The sequence below is a fragment of the Apis florea genome, unplaced genomic scaffold, assembly GCF_048593485.1.
Source record: "Apis florea isolate Af1SG1 unplaced genomic scaffold, ASM4859348v1 contig_3496_pilon, whole genome shotgun sequence".
Classification (NCBI taxonomy): domain Eukaryota; kingdom Metazoa; phylum Arthropoda; class Insecta; order Hymenoptera; family Apidae; genus Apis; species Apis florea.
In genome coordinates this window covers 9,211,507-9,234,786 of record NW_028256773.1, presented here as the reverse complement: position 1 = coordinate 9,234,786, position 23,280 = coordinate 9,211,507, and the positions used below count along the sequence as shown (strand labels likewise).

The 23,280-nt window shown below is 31.7% G+C and overlaps 2 protein-coding genes across 3 annotated transcripts; one reads left to right on the top strand and one right to left on the bottom strand.

The window, feature by feature from the left end:
* Positions 1–233: 233 nt before the first annotated feature.
* On the top strand, positions 234–18,607 carry ftz-f1 (ftz transcription factor 1). Of its 2 annotated transcripts, XM_086913061.1 has the most exons (6): positions 234–3,042; positions 3,121–3,409; positions 15,133–15,821; positions 16,838–17,096; positions 17,223–17,323; positions 17,428–18,607. In XM_086913061.1, the coding sequence occupies exons 1-6, from the start codon at positions 2,134–2,136 to the stop codon at positions 17,572–17,574; spliced, it is 2,394 nt and encodes a 797-aa protein (XP_086769187.1). In that variant the 5' UTR covers positions 234–2,133; the 3' UTR covers positions 17,575–18,607. The 2 variants fall into 2 exon arrangements, with proteins under 2 accessions (XP_086769187.1, XP_086769186.1); XM_086913060.1 differs by having other exon boundaries at positions 234–3,409.
* A 1,874-nt stretch (positions 18,608–20,481) lies between these two features.
* Positions 20,482–22,798, bottom strand: ppl (glycine cleavage system H protein, mitochondrial). Its single transcript, XM_003690536.4, has 3 exons — positions 21,831–22,798; positions 21,466–21,609; positions 20,482–21,383 (listed from the first exon to the last, which is right to left on the bottom strand). The coding sequence occupies exons 1-3, from the start codon at positions 21,973–21,975 to the stop codon at positions 21,154–21,156; spliced, it is 519 nt and encodes a 172-aa protein (XP_003690584.1). The 5' UTR covers positions 21,976–22,798; the 3' UTR covers positions 20,482–21,153.
* Positions 22,799–23,280: the final 482 nt, after the last annotated feature.

The following is a 23,280-nucleotide window of genomic DNA, read 5'->3' as shown; positions in this document are numbered from 1 at the left end:
GTATTGCCTATCCCCCACCAGCAATCGAACACTCGGAGGCACCTCCACTACTCTCCGTCGGGCACCTGGCCGCGCGCGGTGGCATGCGCTGCTGAATCACTTTCACTTATGCTGTGTACTGTGTTGGTTATACATACGCTGTACATCTCTCTCACTCTCGTGTTCTCACATTCGACCCGTGGCCGTCGGTAAAGGGACACGCGCGCGCTCTTTCTCTCCTCTCCTCTGTAGCCACCGAAACACCAAGGGAGCCTGACGGCAGTAGTGTGCGTACCTCTCGCCGTTCTCCCAGTTCTGCCAATTTTATTTTATTCCCGGCGGTGTCACGGTGAAGCGCGTATCTCTCTATATTGGGGCGAACCCGCGCCGTGCCGCACCGAGCCGCACCGAGCGTCACCGTGTATCGTATCGTATCGTGCCGTAGTCGTTTCGATTGTGTGTGCATCCAGTACTACCGCCTCGCGCAAAGCGCATGCTGTGTTCGCGATAACGTGTGTGTTATTTTTATCGCCAAAAAAACATCAACAATATAATAGCGTATATTCTATTTATTAGGCGGGAGGGGAGACCAGTTAGGAATAAAAAAGGAAGTTCTATACATGTTTTTCGAATATAGTACCCGTAGTCGCCGTTTTTGCTGGTGTGGTATATGTGACGTATGCCGTCTCTCACAAGACAGTCTCCCGATTCTACCTACTTCCATGTGTCGACAGTAGGGCGGTAGAGAAGAGGGGGTGAGCCCTTCAGAAAAGCAACGAGACGAGAAGACAACTAGTCGTACGCAGATAGCCGAGTTGTCAAGTCGTATGGTCCGGGAAATGGAAGATTCTTTCTCTTTTCTATTCTCACTCTCTGTGCTTTTTTACTAGACTTGACGCATCCTCGTTTTTTTTAACGGATACATTACGAATATTGCTCTTGGATTGCAGTGTGTGCGTGTTCACTCATATTATTCAACGATTCGCAGCGTCAGTTATTTTGTGTCGAACGCCGTGATCAAACTTTGATTCGCGTCCGCGCATGTGTGATCATTCGATAACGCTACCGGTGATTCGCGTGCTCGATAGAACAACGATCCTATTGTTTTCTCCGCACTGTGATCCTAGTCAAAACGATTCTACGCCTCGTGACTTCAATAACCAGTTCGAACCTCGTGTGTGTTTATCGTTGTTTCGTCTCACATTAAGCTGGATTTATCAGTGATCACAACCAGAAAAAGATAATAAAGAGAAACGTTGTAGTGTAGTTTTTTGTTTCGAAAATAATACAAATGCCTAAGTGACAGTTGACAATTTTCTTTTTTTACGCAACATACGAAATCCACCATTTATCATATTACGATGGTTCGGACGTAGTAACACGGTTGAAACAGGATTTATTTTGCGGTGGTGCGCGATGGTTTTCTTCATAAACGCGTGTCGTAGAAAAACGTGACTAGTGATCGATATTGTATGTGCCAAGGGAATACAGTGTATATTCTTTTTACGCTTATGCTTTTGATTACATCGTTTTCGTTTTCGTCGTCGTCGTCGCCGCCGCCGCCGCCGCCGCCGCCGTCGCCGTCGTCGTCGTCGTCGCCGTCGTCGTCGTCGTCGTCGTCGCCGTCGTCGTCGTCGTCGTCGTCGCCGTCGTCGTCGTCGCCGTCGTCGTCGTCGTCGTCGTCGTCGTCGTCGTCGTCGTCGTCGTCGTCGTCGTCGTCGTCGTCGTCGTCGTCGCCGTCGTCGTCGTCGTCGTCGTCGTCGTCGTCGTCGTCGTCGTCGTCGTCGTCGTCGCCGTCGTCGTCGTCGTTGTCATCATTGTCGTCATCGTCGTCGTTGTGGTTGTCGTCATATTCTCATCCATATCGACAACGTGCGCAGCCTGTGGTACTATAGCATACGCAAGTATCACGACATTGCACGTTGTACACCATTACTGCTTCAAAATTAAAAAGAATAATCTATTAACCATCGTTGTTCTGTCACATCACACGCCAATATAAAAAAGAAAAGAAACGGAAAGCATTGATCATTTACCACAGTGGTTAAAATTAGAAGAATTTACAATCAATTCATACATATATATATATATATATATATATGAGCCGATACGCCACAAGCACGTTCCTCCGTGCAGTATTTGCGCAAGGGTGATATGTTATTGGAGATGGAGCAGCATTCGGGTCTGATATCCCTGAATATGTCGCCGTTCCATTTAAGCCCTCAGGGTAGTCCCCAAGGTGCGGCCAGTGCTGGCCAGCAACAGCAACAAGCGCAACAACAACAACAACAACAACAACAACCACAATACGGTTCTTCACCGTATGGGAATTGCGCTCAAAGTCCACCTACAACGATATGTCACCAATCACAGTCACAACAGCAACCGCAACAACAGCAACAGTTGCCGGTACATAATTCGCAGGGTATTTCGAATTTCGACGCCGCGTTTTTCGACTCCACCGCCCTTGAAGAACGGTGTCCCATGTGCGGGGACAAAATGTCTGGTTATCAGTATGGTCTGCTTACGTGCGAATCCTGTAAAGGTTTTTTCAAACGGAATAATTCACCGTGTAGCAGTAAAAAAGTATACACGTGCCTATTCTCGCCAACGGGAGGTGGGGGAGGTGGGGGCAGCGGCGGTGGTGGTGGCGGAGGTGGCGGTGGTGGAAATGGTAACAACGGTAACAACGGTGGAACCGGTAGCTGTGGCGGCGGCGCATCATCGGCACTCGAGATCGGATCTTGCGGCAACAAGAAGGTGTACACGTGTCTGTTCTCGCCAACAGGAGCCGGAAGCGGCACTGGCGGCAGTGGAGGCAGCAATGGCGCGGCAAACGGTGCTGGAGGTGGTGGTTGCGGCACATCGACAGCCCTCGAGAGTAGCGGCAGCACTTATACCGGTGGCGGTGGTGCCGGTACCGGTGGTGGAGGAGGAACGGGTGGCGGCGGTGGTGCGGGTGCCGCTGGCGGTAGTGGGCCCACCGCAGGGAACGCCTCTGCTGGTGGTGGCGGTAGCGGTAGTGGTGCGGCCAGCGGTGCAAGTGGCGGCGGATCCGCTACGGTAAGCGGCAATGTCGCGATACCAACTACCACCTATTCATTACCAACTGGTACCCTCTGTCATCCCGGATTGGGTCAGGTCGGGGTTGGTGTCGTGACCGGCTCGATACCGTGTCCGTCCGAATTCCCCGATACCAAGGACATCATCATAGAAGAACTCTGTCCGGTCTGCGGCGACAAAGTTTCCGGATACCATTACGGGCTACTCACTTGTGAATCCTGCAAAGGTTTCTTCAAACGCACCGTCCAAAACAAAAAGGTCTACACGTGCGTCGCCGAGAGGTCCTGTCACATTGACAAAACGCAAAGAAAGCGGTGTCCCTACTGCCGTTTTCAGAAGTGCCTCGAAGTCGGCATGAAGCTTGAGGGTGAGTTTTTGTTCAATTGTGACGTCATTCTAGCGCGGCTATCTATCTTTTCTTACGCCTTTCCGTTATGCTTTGCAAAAGAACGTATGCGCACATGTGATTTCTCGATACCTGGCAACGGATCGACAAAATCTTTCTCTTTCTTCTTCTTTTTCTTTTTTCTTTTTTCTACTTTAAAAACAAATTTTATAAAAATTGCAAATTAAATAACGTGGAATGATTCGTAAAACAAATAATATATAGAAAAAATTTCATATTGTTACGCAAATCAGTTTTATTTAACCGATAATATGAGTGCTCATTTTTTTTGGATGTGAAAGCGTTGCATGCGGGTATCGTCGCGATTTTTATGCAGAAAGTAAAAGATTGAAAATGTATATGCGACCAAATAGATTTCGATGTTCAATTATGCAACGTAATCGTGGGACGTGTATTATTGCGTTTGCACATGTAATAAGTTTTGGAATCAAAAATATATATATATTTGCGTTAATACATGAATGGCAAATTAAAATCTTAATAAAAGAATTATAATATTATTTATCTTTTTGATATTTTCAATGCTAAATGTTACATAGTAATTTTTTAGAAATATTTTTAATTTTTAAATATATTTATTATTATAAATCTGAATTATTATTTTCATAATATTTTACATTAATGTAATTGCTTTTATTGCTTCATTAAAAATATTCTTGATGTATATTCTTTCATTCACAGTATTATCGATGCGTGAATATTACCGTGAATTGTTATCAATCTATATATTATCTCTTATTCAATATTCTTTTGTAAATTTTGCAAAACATCAAAAATAATTTAGGCGCGAAAGCGCGAGGACGTGCATTATCGTACGCTTTCTTTCGGCAAACCTCGGTAAAATCCGTTTATGTTCGTGCACTTTCGTGTATATATTCTTAAACCATGAACTTAAACCATGTCATACATATGTAAAATATTCAAACAATATTGTTGTCTTTCTTTGCAAATTCTTTTGTCGCTTCAAGATTTTAATTTTGGCGGGCACCTCTTTTATTTTTTCATTTTTACGTAAATATTACTCATTCGTTGCTCGTTTCATTGTTAAATTTTAATTATACTAATATCATATGATCAAATTCATATTGAACAGCCGATTAAGTAAAATCGTACTAATAATCATATATGCACAATAAAAAAATTTCTACAAAAATATAATAATTTCAGTAAAATATAGTTACCGCCAGTTTTTTAAACTAGTAAATCGTCTCCTTATGATTAGCTTTTGATCCATTATCCATACGTGAATCATGAATATATCGTATATAAATTTTATATGTATAGTTAGAAAAATATAACTATAATTGCCGTTTTTGAAATTTTTAATCTTATAAAATCTTTTTCACAGTTTGATAATGGTTAAATGGTAAGATGATTCAAATGAAGCGTCTAATGTAATACGAATAACTGGGTCTAGGCCCTCAAGGCCCAGCAATTAAGCGAATCTCGAAACAGGCTGTTGCAATTGCCGCCTTTGCACGTTGTTTTCCACGACGTTCCTACAACGGTAATGCGGATTGCTTAACGCGGAAAGTTTCCAGAGTGCTTGCGAGTGTTTACGAAAGGAAACACTTTCTTACTTGCACGCTATTCAGAAATGTAAAAATGCCCGTTCAGAATGTAAATATTATATCAATTAGATGGAACAGATCGTTTGATTTTTTTCGCTGTTTGAGTCAGTCTTCAGATTTGTTAAAAAAAAATATATATATATATATATATATAAGTAATTTGCACGTTATATTTTTTTATTTAGTATCAAAATACGTATTAATGATTAATTTATTATTAATCATTAACAGTCAACAGTATATGTACTTGACAATTTTTTTTGTCGATTTGTAACAATTGTTATATGCATATATTCGATAACAAAAATTTCTCGATTGTAAACACTGTTACTATCACTGTTATAATATTTAGTTACACTTTATATTTCTCTTTAGTAAATGAAATATATATAATTCGTGAATTTATGTTTGGACATATATTTTTCGTTTCACACTTTCGATAAAAAAAAAAAAAAGAAAAAAAGAAATACGTTAAAAACGTACGTGAAAAACTAGCGCATCGATATTTGATAAAAGTACCGGTTAATATGTTTGTGATAATCATATGATAAAACTTGTCACAATTCTGCAACAAACTTGCCGTTTGTATTAGTCCATGAATACGAGAACAAAGTTCATTCAAACGTAATGTGATTCAAATATTATCCGGTTTTAAAAAGTTGAATTGAACACCGTTCCTTTCTTGTGAAATCATGAAGTCAAAAAGTGCATCCATCATATGATAAATCTTTGATGATGGTTTTGTCGTAATAAAAATTGCAAATTTATGTTTGAACTTATAATTTTAAACTCTTGGAATTTTTTTAACGTGGTGATTAAGAAAATTAACAAATATTACAACAAGAAGAAAGATTTATCAACTTTCGGATAAATAAAAAGTTTTTCGATATCTGATTCTTATTATTCTAGTTTTTAATAATGATTAAATTTATATTATCTTTCGAAACAAAATTGTAGTCACCACATACTATTTTTAAACAGGCTATCGACAATCGCTAAAACGTTTGTTGAATTTTTAATTTCACTTTCCAACGTATCGCCATATGTGTTCAGACACAATCAAATATTGACACTACAGTTAGAATTTCACAGCTGCGAATAATTTGACTACTTCGTTCGGTTCTTTAATCTTCGGTTATCCATTTTTACTCGAATTATCTAAAACTTTCGCATTTCTGATTTCATCGAAAAAAAAAAAAAAAAAAAAAACGAAAATTCACTCGTTCTTTGTCTATTCAATTTTAATAACATTAAATATGGATAATAAAAAAATAAAAAATAGAAGAAAATTTTAATTTCTAAACGTATTTTGTAGTCCGACATAAGAATTTATAAGAAGAGTTATTGAAAATTTACGATTCTTCGAAAATGCAGTTTCACGATTACACGACTGAATAATCAGTCAAATGACTGATACCGTTTAACGAAATATAACTGTAATGAAAAAAACCTAATAACTTATGCAACTGATTTTCCCTCTTTTTTTATTAAACATGTTTTTAATGAGCACTAAAGAGAATAATAGTGCTTTTTTTTTTTCAGAGCTCATATTCCACGAAATATAATAAATATTTTATTTCTTATTTCATTTTCGATCCAATTTTAAATTTGTAATTAACTATTTCCACGTACGATATAATAATTATAATTTTTTTCAATTATTTCTTTTGAATTTTTTAAATCTGTAATAATTTTACAACAATATTAGTTATCAATTTTTTTATTTATATATATAAATTTATATATATTATTATATTGTTATTTATATATATAAATTTAACAAATAAAAAATTTTTTTCTAGATTATTCTTTTATATAAGAGTCAAACGTAATTATGTTCTTTGAATGGCCGTGTTAAGCAAATGTTAGGATCTTTTATATATCTTATACGCTAATTTTAGGTAACTTGGGATAACTGATATAAAAAAATTTGTCCTCAATATATCTTTTAAAACATTAATCTTTTTACCCACCTTTCTTTTTCGTTACTAACGTCATTCTGGATAAAAAATATATACCGCTGATGCCGGTAAATTTTCTTTTTGAACAAAGGTAGATTTATCATATGGAAGAGTGGCAATGTGCACGCGTACATTCGTCTATGACCAAAATCAAATCAGTGTTATTTCGCAAGTGGTATCTAGAATTTTGAGATAGGACGTTTCGCGTCCACGCGATATAATCAAGTGAAAGCCTTTCAACGTCTAGGACAAATTTCTATTAGATGGTCGAAATATATTTTCACTGGCTAAGACAGTGAAATTAGAGTCGAAAAAAATTCATAGTTGCTTTCAACGTTGAAAGTTCCAACGATTTCAACTGTTATGACACACGAGGTCTGTATCTGTGTGTATATATATATATATATATATTCATTAGCCATGAAAAAAGACTCGCCATTCGTGCCACTTATTAAATATTACTTAATATAGATGTTACTTAATATGAAAAAAAAAAAAAAAAAAAATTGCTGATTCAATGCCTCTTGGAACCAAGTTTCATTATTGTTGAATTTAATATCAAATTTCCAGTTAATTTATGTAACATAAATTTCTTAACTATTCGATTGTTCGGAAAAAAGATTCGGTTTGTTATCATTTTAATATTCACTTAATATTCATTATCAATGATTAAATCCTGTAAGATTCACTCATGTTTCTCTTACACTTTGCAATCGAGATAGGCGATAATTATTCGCATGAGCTGGAGCGATGCTTTTCTATTTTGACAAAACTCTATTTCATTTAAATAAAATCTATAATATTTTGAATTCGTCTCAATTATCATCTTTCTATACGATACGATTTCTTAAAAAAACAATTTTCCGATGGAATAAATATAATTTCATTTATGAAACTTATTTTATAAGTTACTATATAAAAGATATTAATCACTTTTTATCCATACAACGGAATAAATGATCGTTGCGTATTTGGAATATAAGAAAAAGCAATTTATTAATCGGAAGAAGTGAAAAATGGATAAAAAAATGTAGAAATATTTTACAATAAAAACAATTATAATAATATATCGGGAATTTTATATATTGAAGGCATAGATAGTAATTGAAAGTAACGAGAATACGAGTCCTTTTACGACTATTCAGAAACCGGCGCCGCCGGTTATCTTTTGCATCTGTCTGCCACGTGGATCGGGTTCGTGTTTAATGGGCCAATAGGGTATTTTAAACTTTCGAATAGGTCCTGTCAATTTTTGGACAGGTTGTGCTGTAAAAGTGAGAGCAGTCATTGTTGATTGTCAAAAATATTGCGAAAAGTATTGATGGAATGGCACGATCTCTCTTGACATTTTAAAGATCTTGGTGAAAGAAAATATACATTGTATGGAGGATTTGGAAAATCAAGCGGGACAACGGAAATCGTGGCATGCGCCTCTGTTTAGAAACTCACGAATTTCATAATTATTATATTATGTTGCAAGAAGGTATACCTGGTCGCCTGCTTGCCTGCCTGCCTGCCTGCTTGCCTGCTTGCCTGCCTGTCTGCCTTGCCTGTTTGCTTTACCTGCCTTAACTTGCCTTGCTCGCGTATTCGACTCCTACCTTCGTTGTTCACGCGCGCGCATAACAGAGGTGGGGAAGAAAGGTTAGGTTGAGGCGGGGATTGTGTAATCTTTGGTTGAGTGGAGCCTCATCTTTTCCCCGAACCTTCTACTTCTTTCTCATGTTATTTTTCTTTTTTCTTTCTCCAGCACGCGTCCGAATTCATATCTTGTACTTCTTACGTGTACACACGCGCGCGCGCGCGCACACACAAACACACACATCCGCGCGCGCGTAATACACACTTATATACATATATTTATCGATTACAGCGTATGATCTATGTCATCATTGCCGCGATTATATTAACGATATTCGAATTCCTGAAAAGTTTAAGTTATAAAACAGGTTCAATTATTGACAATAGAAGTAATTATTGAACTGTATGAATATTAATCTATTTCTATAGAAAAGATTCAATTAAATATTATAGATAATCTAATATTAAAATCTAATTTTTCAAAATCTCTATGAAATAATATTGTTTCAAATATTATTTGTAATTATCATGGTGCAAGATATTTTTGAAATTTAATGTAAAATTGAATCAATATCATCATTTGATAAAATAGAACGCTATATATATATATATCATATATAGCTATATATCAATTATATATGTATATATCATAGATAATCATTTAATCATTTATTATTTATTTTTCCTTTTTTCGACTAGTTGGAAGATCATATTCTTTATTCAATTAGAGCTTTAATATTGTATAAAAATTGTTTAGCTAAATGATTTTATTCATTTTCTTAATTTTTTTATTTTGCGTTATTTCGCAATGCGCGAATGACTTCCCTAATGGTCTCGTCTGCTGCGTCACGGGGGAAACTTGTCTTGTGCGATTGGGCGACGGTGATCACGTGATCGCGCATTAATTTCTATAGGAAAGGAGGGGGGTCTGACGTCATTGGACCCGTGGACCAAATCCACTTGGTGAATTTTCTTTTCTTTTTTATATAATATAATACGTGTACTGTTATTATCAAAGCGGACTTCACAAACCGGATATGGGTTACATTCTTTCGATGATTTGTACGCGTCTTATTACACGTAGATCTCAATTGTACGCATAGACCGTTTAATATGGCTAGTTTGTAACAAGCAGGAGATACAGGAACAACTGATGGAAACGGTTAAATAATAATTGAAATATCAATTTCAATTATGAGTGTGTGTTTTTATTACAGATCTTCGTTATAAACTAGTAGTGCCACTTGTACCGTACTACTATAATTGTTCGCAATTGTTCCGCGCAAGAGAAAAGGTCAACCCGTTAAGCATAGTTGAAACTTTTTATCATAGATACGTGTCACCTACTGATATCATATTAGTAAGCGGAAAAACATGTAATTATATTTATCTTGCTTAACGTTGACAATAAATACATTTTAGTTTATTTGAAATGATTGACGATCTAATAAAACCAAAACCTTCCTGTTTTGTTTTATTGTTATATACGAAGTACGATTTTCCATTTTGAATATTCAGAATAAAATCCAAATTCCAAATTGTGCATTTTTTACGTGTCATGACTCGAATTTCGATTCTTCTAGTTATCAATAGACATGTCATGATATTTGACACATGTAAAATACGTCGATAAGTAGTTAATGATTTAACAAAAAAAAAAAAAAAAAAAAAAAGTTACTATGTCATGTTATCAAGTTTAACATTTTTTTTTTCTTTATCGATTCGTTTCTCTAAAAGCAGAGCTTTGAAAACCTATAACTGTTTCAAATTATTTTATTTTATTTATTATATAATTATATATGATAATTTTAATAAAAAATTATTACGAAAAATTTTTTGAATAACTAACTATCATGAAGAATTGAAATTTCAAACGATTCTATTATCATTATTTTTTAGATTTTTTAGATATATATTTAAAAATTATTGATTAATAATAAATATTTTTTAAAATAGCCAATAATGAAAATTTTTCTTATATATTTAGATTTTAACCTATGTAATATCAATAACGCTTGAGACTGATGCAAGATATCGAACAGAATATAATAAAATTACGATTGAAAGATTTATAAACAAATTTGAAAAGTTTACCTTCCTATAAATTCTATTATAATAAATAGTTATAAATATAAATTACTTATTAATAATTCATTTAAATATGTAAAAATTTATTAAAAAAAATAATTGAGAAATTATAACATTTATTTCATATATTAGTTATAATATAAAATACAGTAAATATGTAAAATAGAAAATCGGAAATTTTATCTGTCCAAGTTTTCTTATTCTTAACTTTTCTTATAATTTTATTATTTTAACTGCATTAAAAAAGAGTTCATTTAGTGAACCTTTCGATATGCTTTTTCATCGTCAATTTTAAGAATTCGCTTGGAATCGATAGAATTATACGAATTGAAATAGAATTTGTAAAACGATTTAATTCCTCTTAATTCTTTTGTTTTTTAATTTTTTCATTTTTAAAAATGAAAGTTTTTCAATTTTCAAAAATTGAATAAATAAAGAGAATGTTTAAGAATGTTTTGTTTTTTCTACTTTAGCCAGAAGGAAAGACGAGATCAGGTGATTAATAATCGCACAAAAACAAAACTTTTCCGGTAAACGATGCGTTCGATGATTGCATAATCTATGAATTCACGAGAATTATGGCGCGTACAGTTTTTTGTAACTATTGGAATTATTCGATGGAAAATTGTCCTGCGGTATATTTAACGCATTTATATGTCAGTTTGTTTTTTAAGAGTGTAACGCTCGTCTTGCCAAATCTCTGCGCAATCGAAGAGAGAAGAATTTTATAGAAATTTTCTCTCGTAAATCGAATCAACTTTTATTCGTGTCACAAATCGTGATCATCTTTTCTTTTGAAATTTTGAAGAATCAGATAGGAATCAGATAAAATTTCGAAAAACCATAAATTTTGAAAAATTTCCATCATCATCTTGTCATTACTCCCATTCAATAAAATTCTGATCCTGTGTAAATCCAATTTCCAATAATAAAATTAAATATATATATATGTATATATATATATTGATAGGCTAATGTCCCGAACACGAGATATTGTCACCCGTTCGATTGTAGTTTGATTTTTATATACGTTTATGCTTCGATTTAACAAAAATTAACGGAAAATTAACGGAAATTTAACGATTAAGTGGAAAATTCATAATATATGATTCAAATCGTTTAGAGAATGATACGTTTCCAATTGAAAATAATTTATATGTTTGTTATTTCATTTTAATATAGAAATTAATATTCGCTATTCATATAGTATCTATATGAAATTCCATGACGCTTTTCATTGTCACATTGTACAACATGATCATAAGATATTAAAAAAAAGGACTTTTTTTTAAGATGAATCCACCAATTATTAATTGAGATACAGATATCGTTTCATTAAAGATATTTATATCATATTATGTATTAATATATATCATATTATGTATATATATATATATATATGTATGCGATATGATGATTTGTAAACTCTTGGTGCATCTTAAAGACGATAAATTAAATGAAAAGATATACACGTGATAACGCGAAACATTTATTATGTTTAGTAATATTATGAAAAGAACAATTACGATGGAATGATTACAAAGTAAGTAGTAAAATGTCGATAAGGAAAAAAAAAAAAATCTCGCTGAACGGAAAATCAAGTTTTGCCCTAATCTACGTCTATCTTTGAACGTTTCTTCTTAAATCTGTGCTACGAATGATGGAAAAGAGTGCAAAGAACACGATTGAAAATCGAAAACGCGATCGCGCGAGATCATAATTCGATCTAAAATGATACGAATGATTTTCCATATAAAGTAAAAATAAAAAATAGAAAAAGAAAAGATAATTAAAGGAATAAGCTGAAACTAATATGAAGAATCAAAAAAAGATATGTCGAAGTAGCTTAACACGTGTCAAATAAATCTGCCAGATATTCGATGGCGACATTGCGTAGCATTAAGCGAGCAATCGAGAACAAGTGGCCGAAAGCAATAACCTGAAAGTCAAGTTTAGCAACTTTCGATATTGGCTTACTCTCTCGGCTATTGTCTGAATTCTCGTCGAATCGATCATCATGTAAATTAAAAAAAGAGAGAAAAGAAAGTGTCACCGGATAAGAAAAAAATGAAGAGTCGTGCGCGCGAACATGTCGCATAATTCTTTGTGGCGATCGCTTTGCATAATAATACAGATAATATTCGTTAAAATTAACAGCATAAAAGTTCGGAAAGCGACGACTCGATTCGAGTGTGAAGCGATTCATCGTGCATGACTGAATTTCAGGCTCATAGACTCATTCGCTTCATTTTTCCGATAAACAGTTATCGAGAATAATTGTTCAAAACGGAATAAACGCATGCAATTAAAGCAATCAAACGAAGAAATAAATAAATCATAAAAAATATGAAACAAAGTTTTTATTGTACAACATCATTGCATTGTGGTCGTAGATGATGCATTTAGATAGTCGCATTATGCGGAGTTCACAAAAGCGTGATGGAAGAAAGATCAGGAACGGGAATATATATTCGAAAAAGATAGGCAGAAATCGAGAAAGAAAGGTATAAAAAGGCGAAAAGAGATGCAAAAAGAAACGCAGTAACGAAAAGTAGTTGACAAAAAGAATCGGTGAGTACGAGAAGAAAAAACGAAAGAAAGAAAGAGAAGAAAAAGAGAAGAGGCGTAAGCGTACACACAGAGTGGCGGAGGCGGTAATGTGGATCGACGGATGGCGCAGTGTTAGGAGGAGAGCAAGGAGGCAGGTTGGAGGGAAGGGAATAAGTATAAGTTAGGAGGTGGCGGGATGTTGGACGACGGTATTCGACATAAGTCGCGTCTATGTGTATGTGTGTCGAAAGGGGACAGAGGGGCAGCCCTCCTCCCTGAGCAGGCTGGCTCAGAAGTAGAAGTGGACGGGCAAGCGATTCAACCTCCTTTCACTTTCAACGAGCGCGCACCGCGCTTGTTACTCGCTCGCTCGCTTGTCGTGAACGCCGGTGTTTCATGCGACGATGGGATAGCAAACATTTCGTACGAAAATAGGCAACGCTGCCGATTTATCCGTGTGTCCGCCCTATAAATCGTTAAAGCTGTTCGAAATCTTTCCTCGATTGCACCCGTGACCCTGAGGATCATGGATATTCGTCATCGGGCACACGACCTCTTCTCGAAGAAACCGCGTTGCCACACCGCGACACGACTAACTCTCCATTGCGATGCACATGGATGAACGAGCGCGGGCTCTCCTTTTATGGCGCGAGATTTTACTTCTTTAATATTATTCTCATTGTTCTCCGTTTTTTCCCTTTATTTCTTTAATCTTTTATGTTTCCTGTTTTAAATTCTTATTTTTTCTTTTTAATTTGCTCTATAAAAGTTCAAAGAAAAAGAATCGAATTTTATCTATATCAACTTTGAAATAGTATTTTATTTCTTTTAATTATGTTAATATTATTTTTTCGTTTTCAACTTTTCTTCTTCTTTTTTTTTTTTTTTTTTTATCTCGCCTATTCGCCCATTTCATTAAATTCGTTTATTGGTTCAAACCGATTATGCTATGTCTCTGCACATTTTAATTCCTCGTCCGGTAAGGGAGATCCATATCGAGAATTGTTTGAGAATTATTGGACAATTTTCGGGCTCCGGAATCTTATATCTGGAAAATCTATTGTTTGCAATATGGATCTTAATTCGAAAATGCTATACTAATAATATATACTTAGTTTCAAAATTATCCTAACTGTATTAATCTATATTGAAAGAATCAACTTTGTACTAAAACGTTTCAAAATTTTGATATTGTATCAAGGAATATATATATATATATAATTTTGAAATCATTTTATTAAATCAATGTATCGGTAAAATAATAACTGAAAGAAGAATATTAACAGATTATCTATTAAAAATAATTAAGATCAAAAAATAATTTATATTGACAAGTCGTAACAAGTTCGTTTTCAATAATGATGTACGTTCAATATGCCAAATAACACCTGCGAGTTTCGTAGGTGGAGATCCATGTTTTGCAAGTAAAGACTCATTTGCATGAAACAGTAAGTAGACTTGTTTGAAAGACGTAATGCAATGACAGTTACAAGTCGTTCACGCTTTGTCCCATTTGGCTAAGATTAGATCTCATTTCCATTTTGCTTGAATGGCATTACCTTTGAAATTTGAATTCTGGCAGTGACTTCGTTTTATCACCAAATTATATCAAGTTTTACAATTATCATTCTCGGATAATTAAGCATCTTTCTGTTATATAAATATAACATATAAACGTAATATTAATTAAAATATTCAAATTAATTATTGAAGCGATGAAAAAAGAAAAAAGAAAATAAATGAAAATTAAGAGTTAAAGAAATATGAATAATGAATAAGAGTGGAAAATGAACGAGCCTCATTCTGTTTGATTAGTTAGCTAAAAAATTCGAATAATTCAAAGATTCGTCTTTCAGATTCGTCTTGCGACTCGAGACGAAGGATGACCGTGTTGTTTCAATTTCACGTTTTTGTACGTTTGCTTTTGTTATAGCCGTACGAGCGGACCGGATGAGAGGCGGTAGGAATAAATTTGGACCTATGTACAAGAGAGACCGAGCGCGGAAGCTACAAATGATGAGACAACGGCAGCTGGCACTGCAAACGATACGCGGCAGTCTCGGTGACCCATCGAACTATCCCTCCGCCGTAACGCCTTTCCTGCATATTAAACAGGAAATACAAATACCTCAGGTCTCGAGTCTAACCTCTTCTCCAGATTCGAGTCCATCCCCCGCAGCTGTGGCCGCTGGTTTGGTCACGACACAAGCTGGTAGCGGAGCTGGTCAGCATCAACTGATCGCACCGTCTTCCCAGCCAAACATTTCTGCTGGTAATCACCTGCACAATCTCAACCCTGGCCTGGATAGTAAGCTTTGGGCTGCCAATTCCACTACCCCGAGTCCGAAGACCTTCAACTTCGGCGAACAGTCCACACAATCTCATGGAGCCACTGGTTCCGCACCCTCTACCGCCACGTTGAAAACTAGTCCGATGATAAGAGACTTTGTGCAAACAGTCGACGATCGCGAGTGGCAGGCATCGCTTTTTGGATTGTTACAAAATCAAACGTACAATCAGTGTGAAGTGGACTTGTTCGAATTAATGTGCAAAGTGCTCGATCAGAATTTGTTCTCTCAGGTGGACTGGGCAAGGAATTCTGTATTCTTCAAGGATCTCAAGGTTTGTGTCAATATTTTTTTAAATATATTACATTTATCGTATATATATATATATATATATATATTACTAATACATTACATATTAATAAATTATAGATTAATCATAGATTATAATGTTTCCTAATTTTTTTTTTTTATATTTATTATATATTGATATAATTTTATTATTTATTATAACAAAACTTATGGCAGGATTAGCGATGCAATTTTTCGATCTGCATACATGTGATTTATTTTTTGATTATTTTAAAATTAAATTTTATGGTATTTGTCAATTAAATTTGGTTATCGAATTAAGTATCGATTATTTTTTTGTGTAAATTAGATCAACTGATTTTGGTATCATACATAAATGTATATTAAACGCGTATATTATATAATATAATCAAAATTTTATTGATTTTAACCATCGGTGAAAATATTTTTCAAGAGAAGTTAGTTCTTACCGATAAATAACTCCGTGCTGGCTTGTTGGTGGTATGAACGGGGATGTGAGGTAACCAACAGCATTGCACAATCACTGAATGATTTCAAGCATCGCCTCATATCTAGGTCATAGCAAGATACGTTTCTGGGTTATGGCGGTTATCCTAAAGCAGGCCCATGTTAATCATAAATCATTTATTTAACTGATTATATACTTTTTATTATATTTGTACTTATAAATTTTATATAAAAAGTATTATCATAATTTCATCGATACCTTGCTTTTATAGTTTGCAAACAATATGAAGCAATATATCAATATTTTATTTTTTAATAAATTGTATCTTATACAAATTAAAATCATTTTTCTTTTATAAGTAATTATGCTTTTTTCGTTATTTTTTAATATTCAAATTTGTAAATTTTTTTTTTTTAATTTATTAATTATTATTTTCAAAATCTTTCCATACTATAAATGAAAATCTATTTGATAATAATTGGATATATTCGAAAAATAAGTAAAATTCTTCCATTTTAATTTAATATATATATTCTATATGTTTTTATAATTTATAATATTTTTTTGGACAGGTTGATGACCAAATGAAGTTGCTACAGCACTCCTGGTCGGATATGTTGGTGCTCGATCATCTTCATCAAAGGTTACACAATAATCTACCTGATGAGACTACGCTTCATAATGGTCAAAAGTTTGATCTCCTTTGTCTCGGCCTACTCGGGGTTCCTTCCTTGGCAGATCTTTTCAATGATTTATCGTCCAAACTTCAAGAACTCAAATTCGATCTTTCGGACTATATATGCATGAAATTCTTGATGCTGCTCAATCACGGTATGCTTTTTTTTTTTTTTTCAATTTTCCTTACATTCAAATCTCTATATATCGATATATTTATGTATCAAATTTTATTATCATTGATATATAAAGTGATTGATTCATTATTTTTTAAATATACAGAAGTTCGTGGATTAGTTAACAAGAAACATGTACAAGAAGGTCACGAACAAGTTCAACAAGCTCTTTTGGATTATACATTGACGTGTTATCCTTCTATACCGGTATGTTGATCTCATATATACATTAGTATTCTTTTTTTTTTTTTAATTTTTCGTAAAAGTTTGTATATTTTATTAACACATATAAATTAAATTTTTTATAATAGGATAAATTTAACAAGCTGCTAGCAGTATTACCAGGAATCCACGTGGTAGCGAGCAGGGGAGAAGATCATCTTTATCAAAAACATTGTAGCGGTGGAGCACCAACTCAAACTCTTCTCATGGAAATGCTTCATGCTAAAAGAAAATGAAACGATAAATTCACTTGGCACTTTTGCCATGAATTAATCTATTGCTATATCTCAAAAATCAAGATAGAGCTCCTTATTGTCAATGTGGACCTCAAGTACCTATTAAGAGCTAATATACTGCTTAGGTGTTGGACCAAGTTAAGGAGCTCTGGTTCAAAAAATACCTATGCAAACGAATCAAGTATAGACGTACATAATTTACATATATACATAATATATGTATTATAAAATGTATCTAAATATATAAACATAATGACATATATTTTCTATATTTGATGTTGAAGTTTTAGAGATGTATCCATGAAGAATTATTACCCCTGTTGGTGGGTACAAGCGCAGGGAAACAGTAAGCAAGATGCCTTGAAAACAGTACAAAGGGTGGTTAACAAAATATTGGTTAAAGGGCAGGCAATTTTTGTCGAAATAAGTAAAGCTATTTTTCTAATACTAGATGCGATTATTTTTAAGCACATACCACTGAAGCCTTGCTCTCATTTTAACAAAAAGATAATCCTAATGGTAATGAACGAAAGAAATTATCGACTCTTCAGTCAATCGTGCTTCTGCAAGGGATTCAATGGGCATACTTGAACGACAGTAAAATTTCATGTGATATACTTATATATAAAACATATATACATACATATATGTCGCACGGCCACCTGGGCATCCTTAGAACTTCCTATAAAAAAAATCTGCATTTTGTCACACTTGCACACGGCAGGGCTACTATATTGTAAATACTAGTTAACACATTCCAATTATGTTGTAAAGTGAATCATGTTAAATATGTAATTATAATATTTTTGTGTATAGTTTAATGAAATAAATATATTTCTGTTGCTTACTGAGAAAAAAATCATTAGCTACTTAATGTCTTCACTAATTTAGATTTTTATTCATGTATTTCTTTTTATTATTTTTCAAATAGGTGGCGGAAAAAAATAACCACAGATTGCGATATTTTATTATTGTATATTGTATCGTAATAAAGATTCTGTTTAAGAAATAAAAGAATCATTGGAGCAAGGTTTATGTGGTCCTATATTATCTAGCGATTAATATTAAGTATATAAGATCAATATTGTCTTATCGCAGTTGTTAAATAGATAAATATTTACTGAATGTTAAGATAGTGATCGAACGTAGTAATTTTTCACTAATAGATTATTATTGTTTAGTCAATAGTCAGAAACTTTTCAGTGCTGTGAAGGTTGTCTTTTCGACGCCTGTGGTATCTAAGCCATCGGTAATTACACGTGCTAGATTCGAGGCTCAAGTGTGACAACAGGAACAGAAATCTTTGCTCGTACTGGTAGGCTGGTAGTACCACCCTTTGCAACTCCTACTGTTTATATCCTCTATCAAAGAAGTACCTGGGAAAAATGCTATTTTACTACTTTCACTTTTCCACCGACTTCGATATAAGATATTAAGTATAGATTTAAATAATTTGTTGATGTATGTAAAAAAAAAAAAACTCGATGCCACATTAGATTAAGAATCGAGTGTTGAATCAAATCAGGAGGAGTAGCTGCGAGTATTACTACCGTGAAAGATATATATATATATATATATATATATATATATATATATATATATTATATATATATATATATATATATATATTATATATATATATATATATATATATATATATATATATATATATATATATATATATATTTTCGAAAGCTTGCATGTACTTATCGTGTGAGTAAAGATTTATGTCCATGGTAAAATTTTTAAAATCTTCGATATAAATGCAAATCATATATTGACATGTTCCCAAATTTTCAAATCGTCTGGTTCTTTTAATTGATTGATCAATTGAAAAGATACTTTACATTGTTATTAACTTTTTAATGGATTAACTTTATTTAACTCGCATATAAATGTCTACCTCTTTGTAACTGTATTAAGTCTTACACCTTTACATTTTTAGTAAACCACATACCTCAGAATAGACACCCAGATAGCAAATTAAATAAAATATATGAATGTTACCTATGTAGACTTAAACTCTACAATTTCTATAATATGCGTATGGACATAATATAAAGGTTCTATTCAAGTATTGTACCCATTATATTTCCATGTTAATTATTTTAATTATTATTGTGTTTATTCCAAATTAGATTATATTTCTATACGATATATGCGATCAAAATTTAATAATTATCAATGAAGTCTTTAAAATTCCTATTTATATTGTGTTGTTGTTTGGGTAAAATCAATTAATATTTTATTTATTATATTTTTATTCAAATCTTTATTCAAGACTTCTTGTAGAACGTGTCGGTCTGATAATTTTGGAACAACTTACAGAAATCGTAAACAAAATATCTCAAAAATGAAAATTGTCTCTTCTAAATATATGTCTTTAAACGATAATCTTTGTATGTATCCATCCTATTTAATCGTCCGCTCGATTCTGTTATAAAGTGTTTATTAATAATTGTAATTAGGAAATATACATAATAATAACAATGGTGTTATAAGAATTGTGTTAAATATGTACAGTTACCAATTATAATTGGCGAACGATCTAATTTAATATCGATGTGATTTTTTGATCCAACAAATAATTGGAATTAACATTAAACGATAAACTATTATGCGTTGTTGTAACACTGCCATTAGGAGTTGGCAATTGTAAATTATGTAGAAAAGAAATGATTAATTGTAAATATATCTTTATTATTAACTGATAACTGTTCCTTTTTAGGATTGACAGCGCTATTTTTATATATTATACTAATTGAACTCCTATTAAATGAAAATATTTCCCTTATCGCACTCCTGTTTTTGGTATTATTGTATAAAAATATGTGCAATGACCACAAGATGTACAATAGTTTTTAAAAGGAGGGTAAAGGATGGTACTATAAATTATTAAGCAGACAATTTTCAGAAATTTACAAATAGTATTTCAAAACATTCAATTATTTCTTTATACATACAAGTTATTATAATTTAAATGCGTTTATGTACAACACAAAGTTTATTATAATTTGTAACAATGGTGTCATTCGTATACCGAATAACATGTATATTAAAACATTTGTTTGCTTTGTACAAATATGATAACAACATAAGAAAATGCACAGTGGTTAATAAAGACATCAGCTAACTACTGCACACATCTTCATATTTTTAATTCATAATGTTTACATTTTTATATTAAATTTATTAATCATATTGCCTAATCTTATATATAAAATTGTGCCTTATTACAATATAAAATAAAATTTAAAACAAATTATTTTTTTTATATTTGAAGATACAAAATCAGAAATACAATATATTGAATTGTTATAATAATATAATTTATAAATTTATTTTCATAAAGGCACTATTTTTTTTTTTTTACTTAGTTAAACAACTGTAAATTGTACTTATTTCACATTTGACTAATATAATGTTAAACTACTAAAACATATAATCATGCATGATTATTATAAGATTTAAAATAAATAAGAATGTTCACACTTTTTTTATTAATGATAAACAATTGAAAATGATAAAAATTAAGTCATTACTAATTATTTTCATATATGTATAGAAAATATATTATATTTATGATGGATCAGATTTTAAATATAGATTATATGCTTCCTCATTCATCAGGCTTTTTAGTTCGTCAGGTTTACTTAATTCTACTTTAAATAACCATCCTTTTTCATAACAAGAAGTATTAATTAAACTAGGTGTTTTTTCAACTGCTTCATTCTTTTCTACTACCTTTCCACTTACAGGACTAAATAATTCAGAAGCAGCTTTCACTGATTCTAAAGCTCCACATTCAGCTGTAAATAAATTAATTTTTATTAGACATTCGAGTTTAATTTTTATTTTAAAAAATTAAACTTTTTTTTAGAATTTTCTGACCTTCTTTTTTTATTTCAGATCCAATATCTGGAAGCTGAGCATAAACAACATCTCCCAATGCTTCTTGTGCATAATTGGATATTCCAATTATACCTACATTACCATTAATTGTTATCCACTCGTGTTTTTCCGTGTATAATCTTTCTACAAATTTTGTTTATACAAAATATTAATAATATTTTATTACAAATTAAAAATATTTCAATTTTAATGATTTTAAATTTAAATTTAATTATATATAATATTAATAAATATATTACTATTAAATATATATTATTATATTTTGTTTGTATATATTAAAAATATAATATAATAATAAATATTATAAAATACTTTTTATCAAATGTTTGATAAAAGAAACTTACCGATATTTAAACAACGGGTATTAGTGATGGAACGTGAAACATGTAACGATATTTTTATAGCAGAAATATTAAATAAGCTTTTTCTCGAAGTACATGGAAATGTTCTCGCAGTACATTTTGTCATTTGTGCTATTACTTTTGCCATATTGAGTTATATTTTTCAATTTTAAAACAATCGAAGAGCTTAACCTTAATAAATTTTTATCGTGCACTTGAACGTATCAATCTTGACTAATATAAGTAAATACGAAAAGTTTCCTGGTAGAGTTTCATATAAATGAAACGCGTGATTTAAATGAATTAAAATATTTTTATGAAATAGCATATATCAATAATTAATTTATCAATAACTCTTATCGTAGAGCATATATTTCATCATCATACAATTCAAACTGTTACGAATTGAATATAGTGATATAAAAATATATAGATATATTTTATAAGTATATTTTATAATTGTTGATTTTAATTTGATAATCAATTTAATAATATATCAATGTATAATAAATAATATATATAAGAATAAATTTTGTATTTTAAATAATTGTATTATCTATATAAAAAGAGATTAATTAGTGTAAATTATTTTAAAAAAAAATTACATAATATATATGAAAACAATTAATTAATATAAATGTAAATTTTATTTAAATAGAAAAATTCCGATTTATTAATTTTGATAATAAAAATAAAGTATTTTTATTCATACGAAAAAAATATACATAAAAAATGTTGAAGTTATAAGTATGATCACGTGAGGTTAAAAGATCAGTAGAAACACATTCAACAGATAACTTATAATTTATGTTATCAAGTTTGTGCAATAACAGTGACTTCCATGATACTTATACCTAGACAATACAAGTACAAACGAGTTCAATTATAAAATGAATAAAATCACAAATAAGATATAAAATAGATCATAGCACAAGTGTGAACATATTAATATTTTTTCAAATTTTAAATGCAGAATTATACTTAACTAAATAAAGTAGCTAAAGTTACTAACTAAAACTTTTGCATTTAAATATAGATAAAATTTTCCCTTTTCGTTTTAAATTCTAATATTACGGAATATAATGGAACACGAAATTATATATTGCCTTTTAGATTCATAGTTTCATTATATTTTCTTATAAATTTCTTTTCAGATTTTTTTTTACCATTTTAATATTATTTTCTATGTTATTAATGTAACAAAAAATAAAATTACAATTATAACAAGAATTGTTTTAATATAACTTTTTCACAATAAAAATGTTAAATATTGTTTTAAAAACATTTATTGTAATTTTCTTCTATATCTTTAATATCAAATTTTTAATATTTGACATTAAATTTTTATGCGTTCTAAATTATATTTTTTTAATAAATTTCGTGTTATAATATTATTGTATATATTTGATTTCTAAAGAAGCAAATTCTCCAATAAAATATTAATTTTAAATAG

Excerpts from the sequence above, each read along its gene's own strand:
- ftz-f1 (XM_086913060.1), top strand. The coding sequence starts at position 2,134 with ATGTTATTGGAGATGGAGCAGCATTCGGGTCTGATATCCCTGAATATG. Across the intron at positions 15,822-16,837 it reads TATTCTTCAAGGATCTCAAG|GTTGATGACCAAATGAAGTT; the intron begins GTTTGTGTCAAT and ends TTTTTTGGACAG. Across the intron at positions 17,324-17,427 it reads CGTGTTATCCTTCTATACCG|GATAAATTTAACAAGCTGCT; the intron begins GTATGTTGATCT and ends TTTTTATAATAG.
- ppl (XM_003690536.4), bottom strand. The coding sequence starts at position 21,975 with ATGGCAAAAGTAATAGCACAAATGACAAAATGTACTGCGAGAACATTT. Across the intron at positions 21,610-21,830 it reads TACCCGTTGTTTAAATATCG|AAAGATTATACACGGAAAAA; the intron begins GTAAGTTTCTTT and ends CAAAATTTGTAG. Across the intron at positions 21,384-21,465 it reads ATCTGAAATAAAAAAAGAAG|CTGAATGTGGAGCTTTAGAA; the intron begins GTCAGAAAATTC and ends ATTTATTTACAG.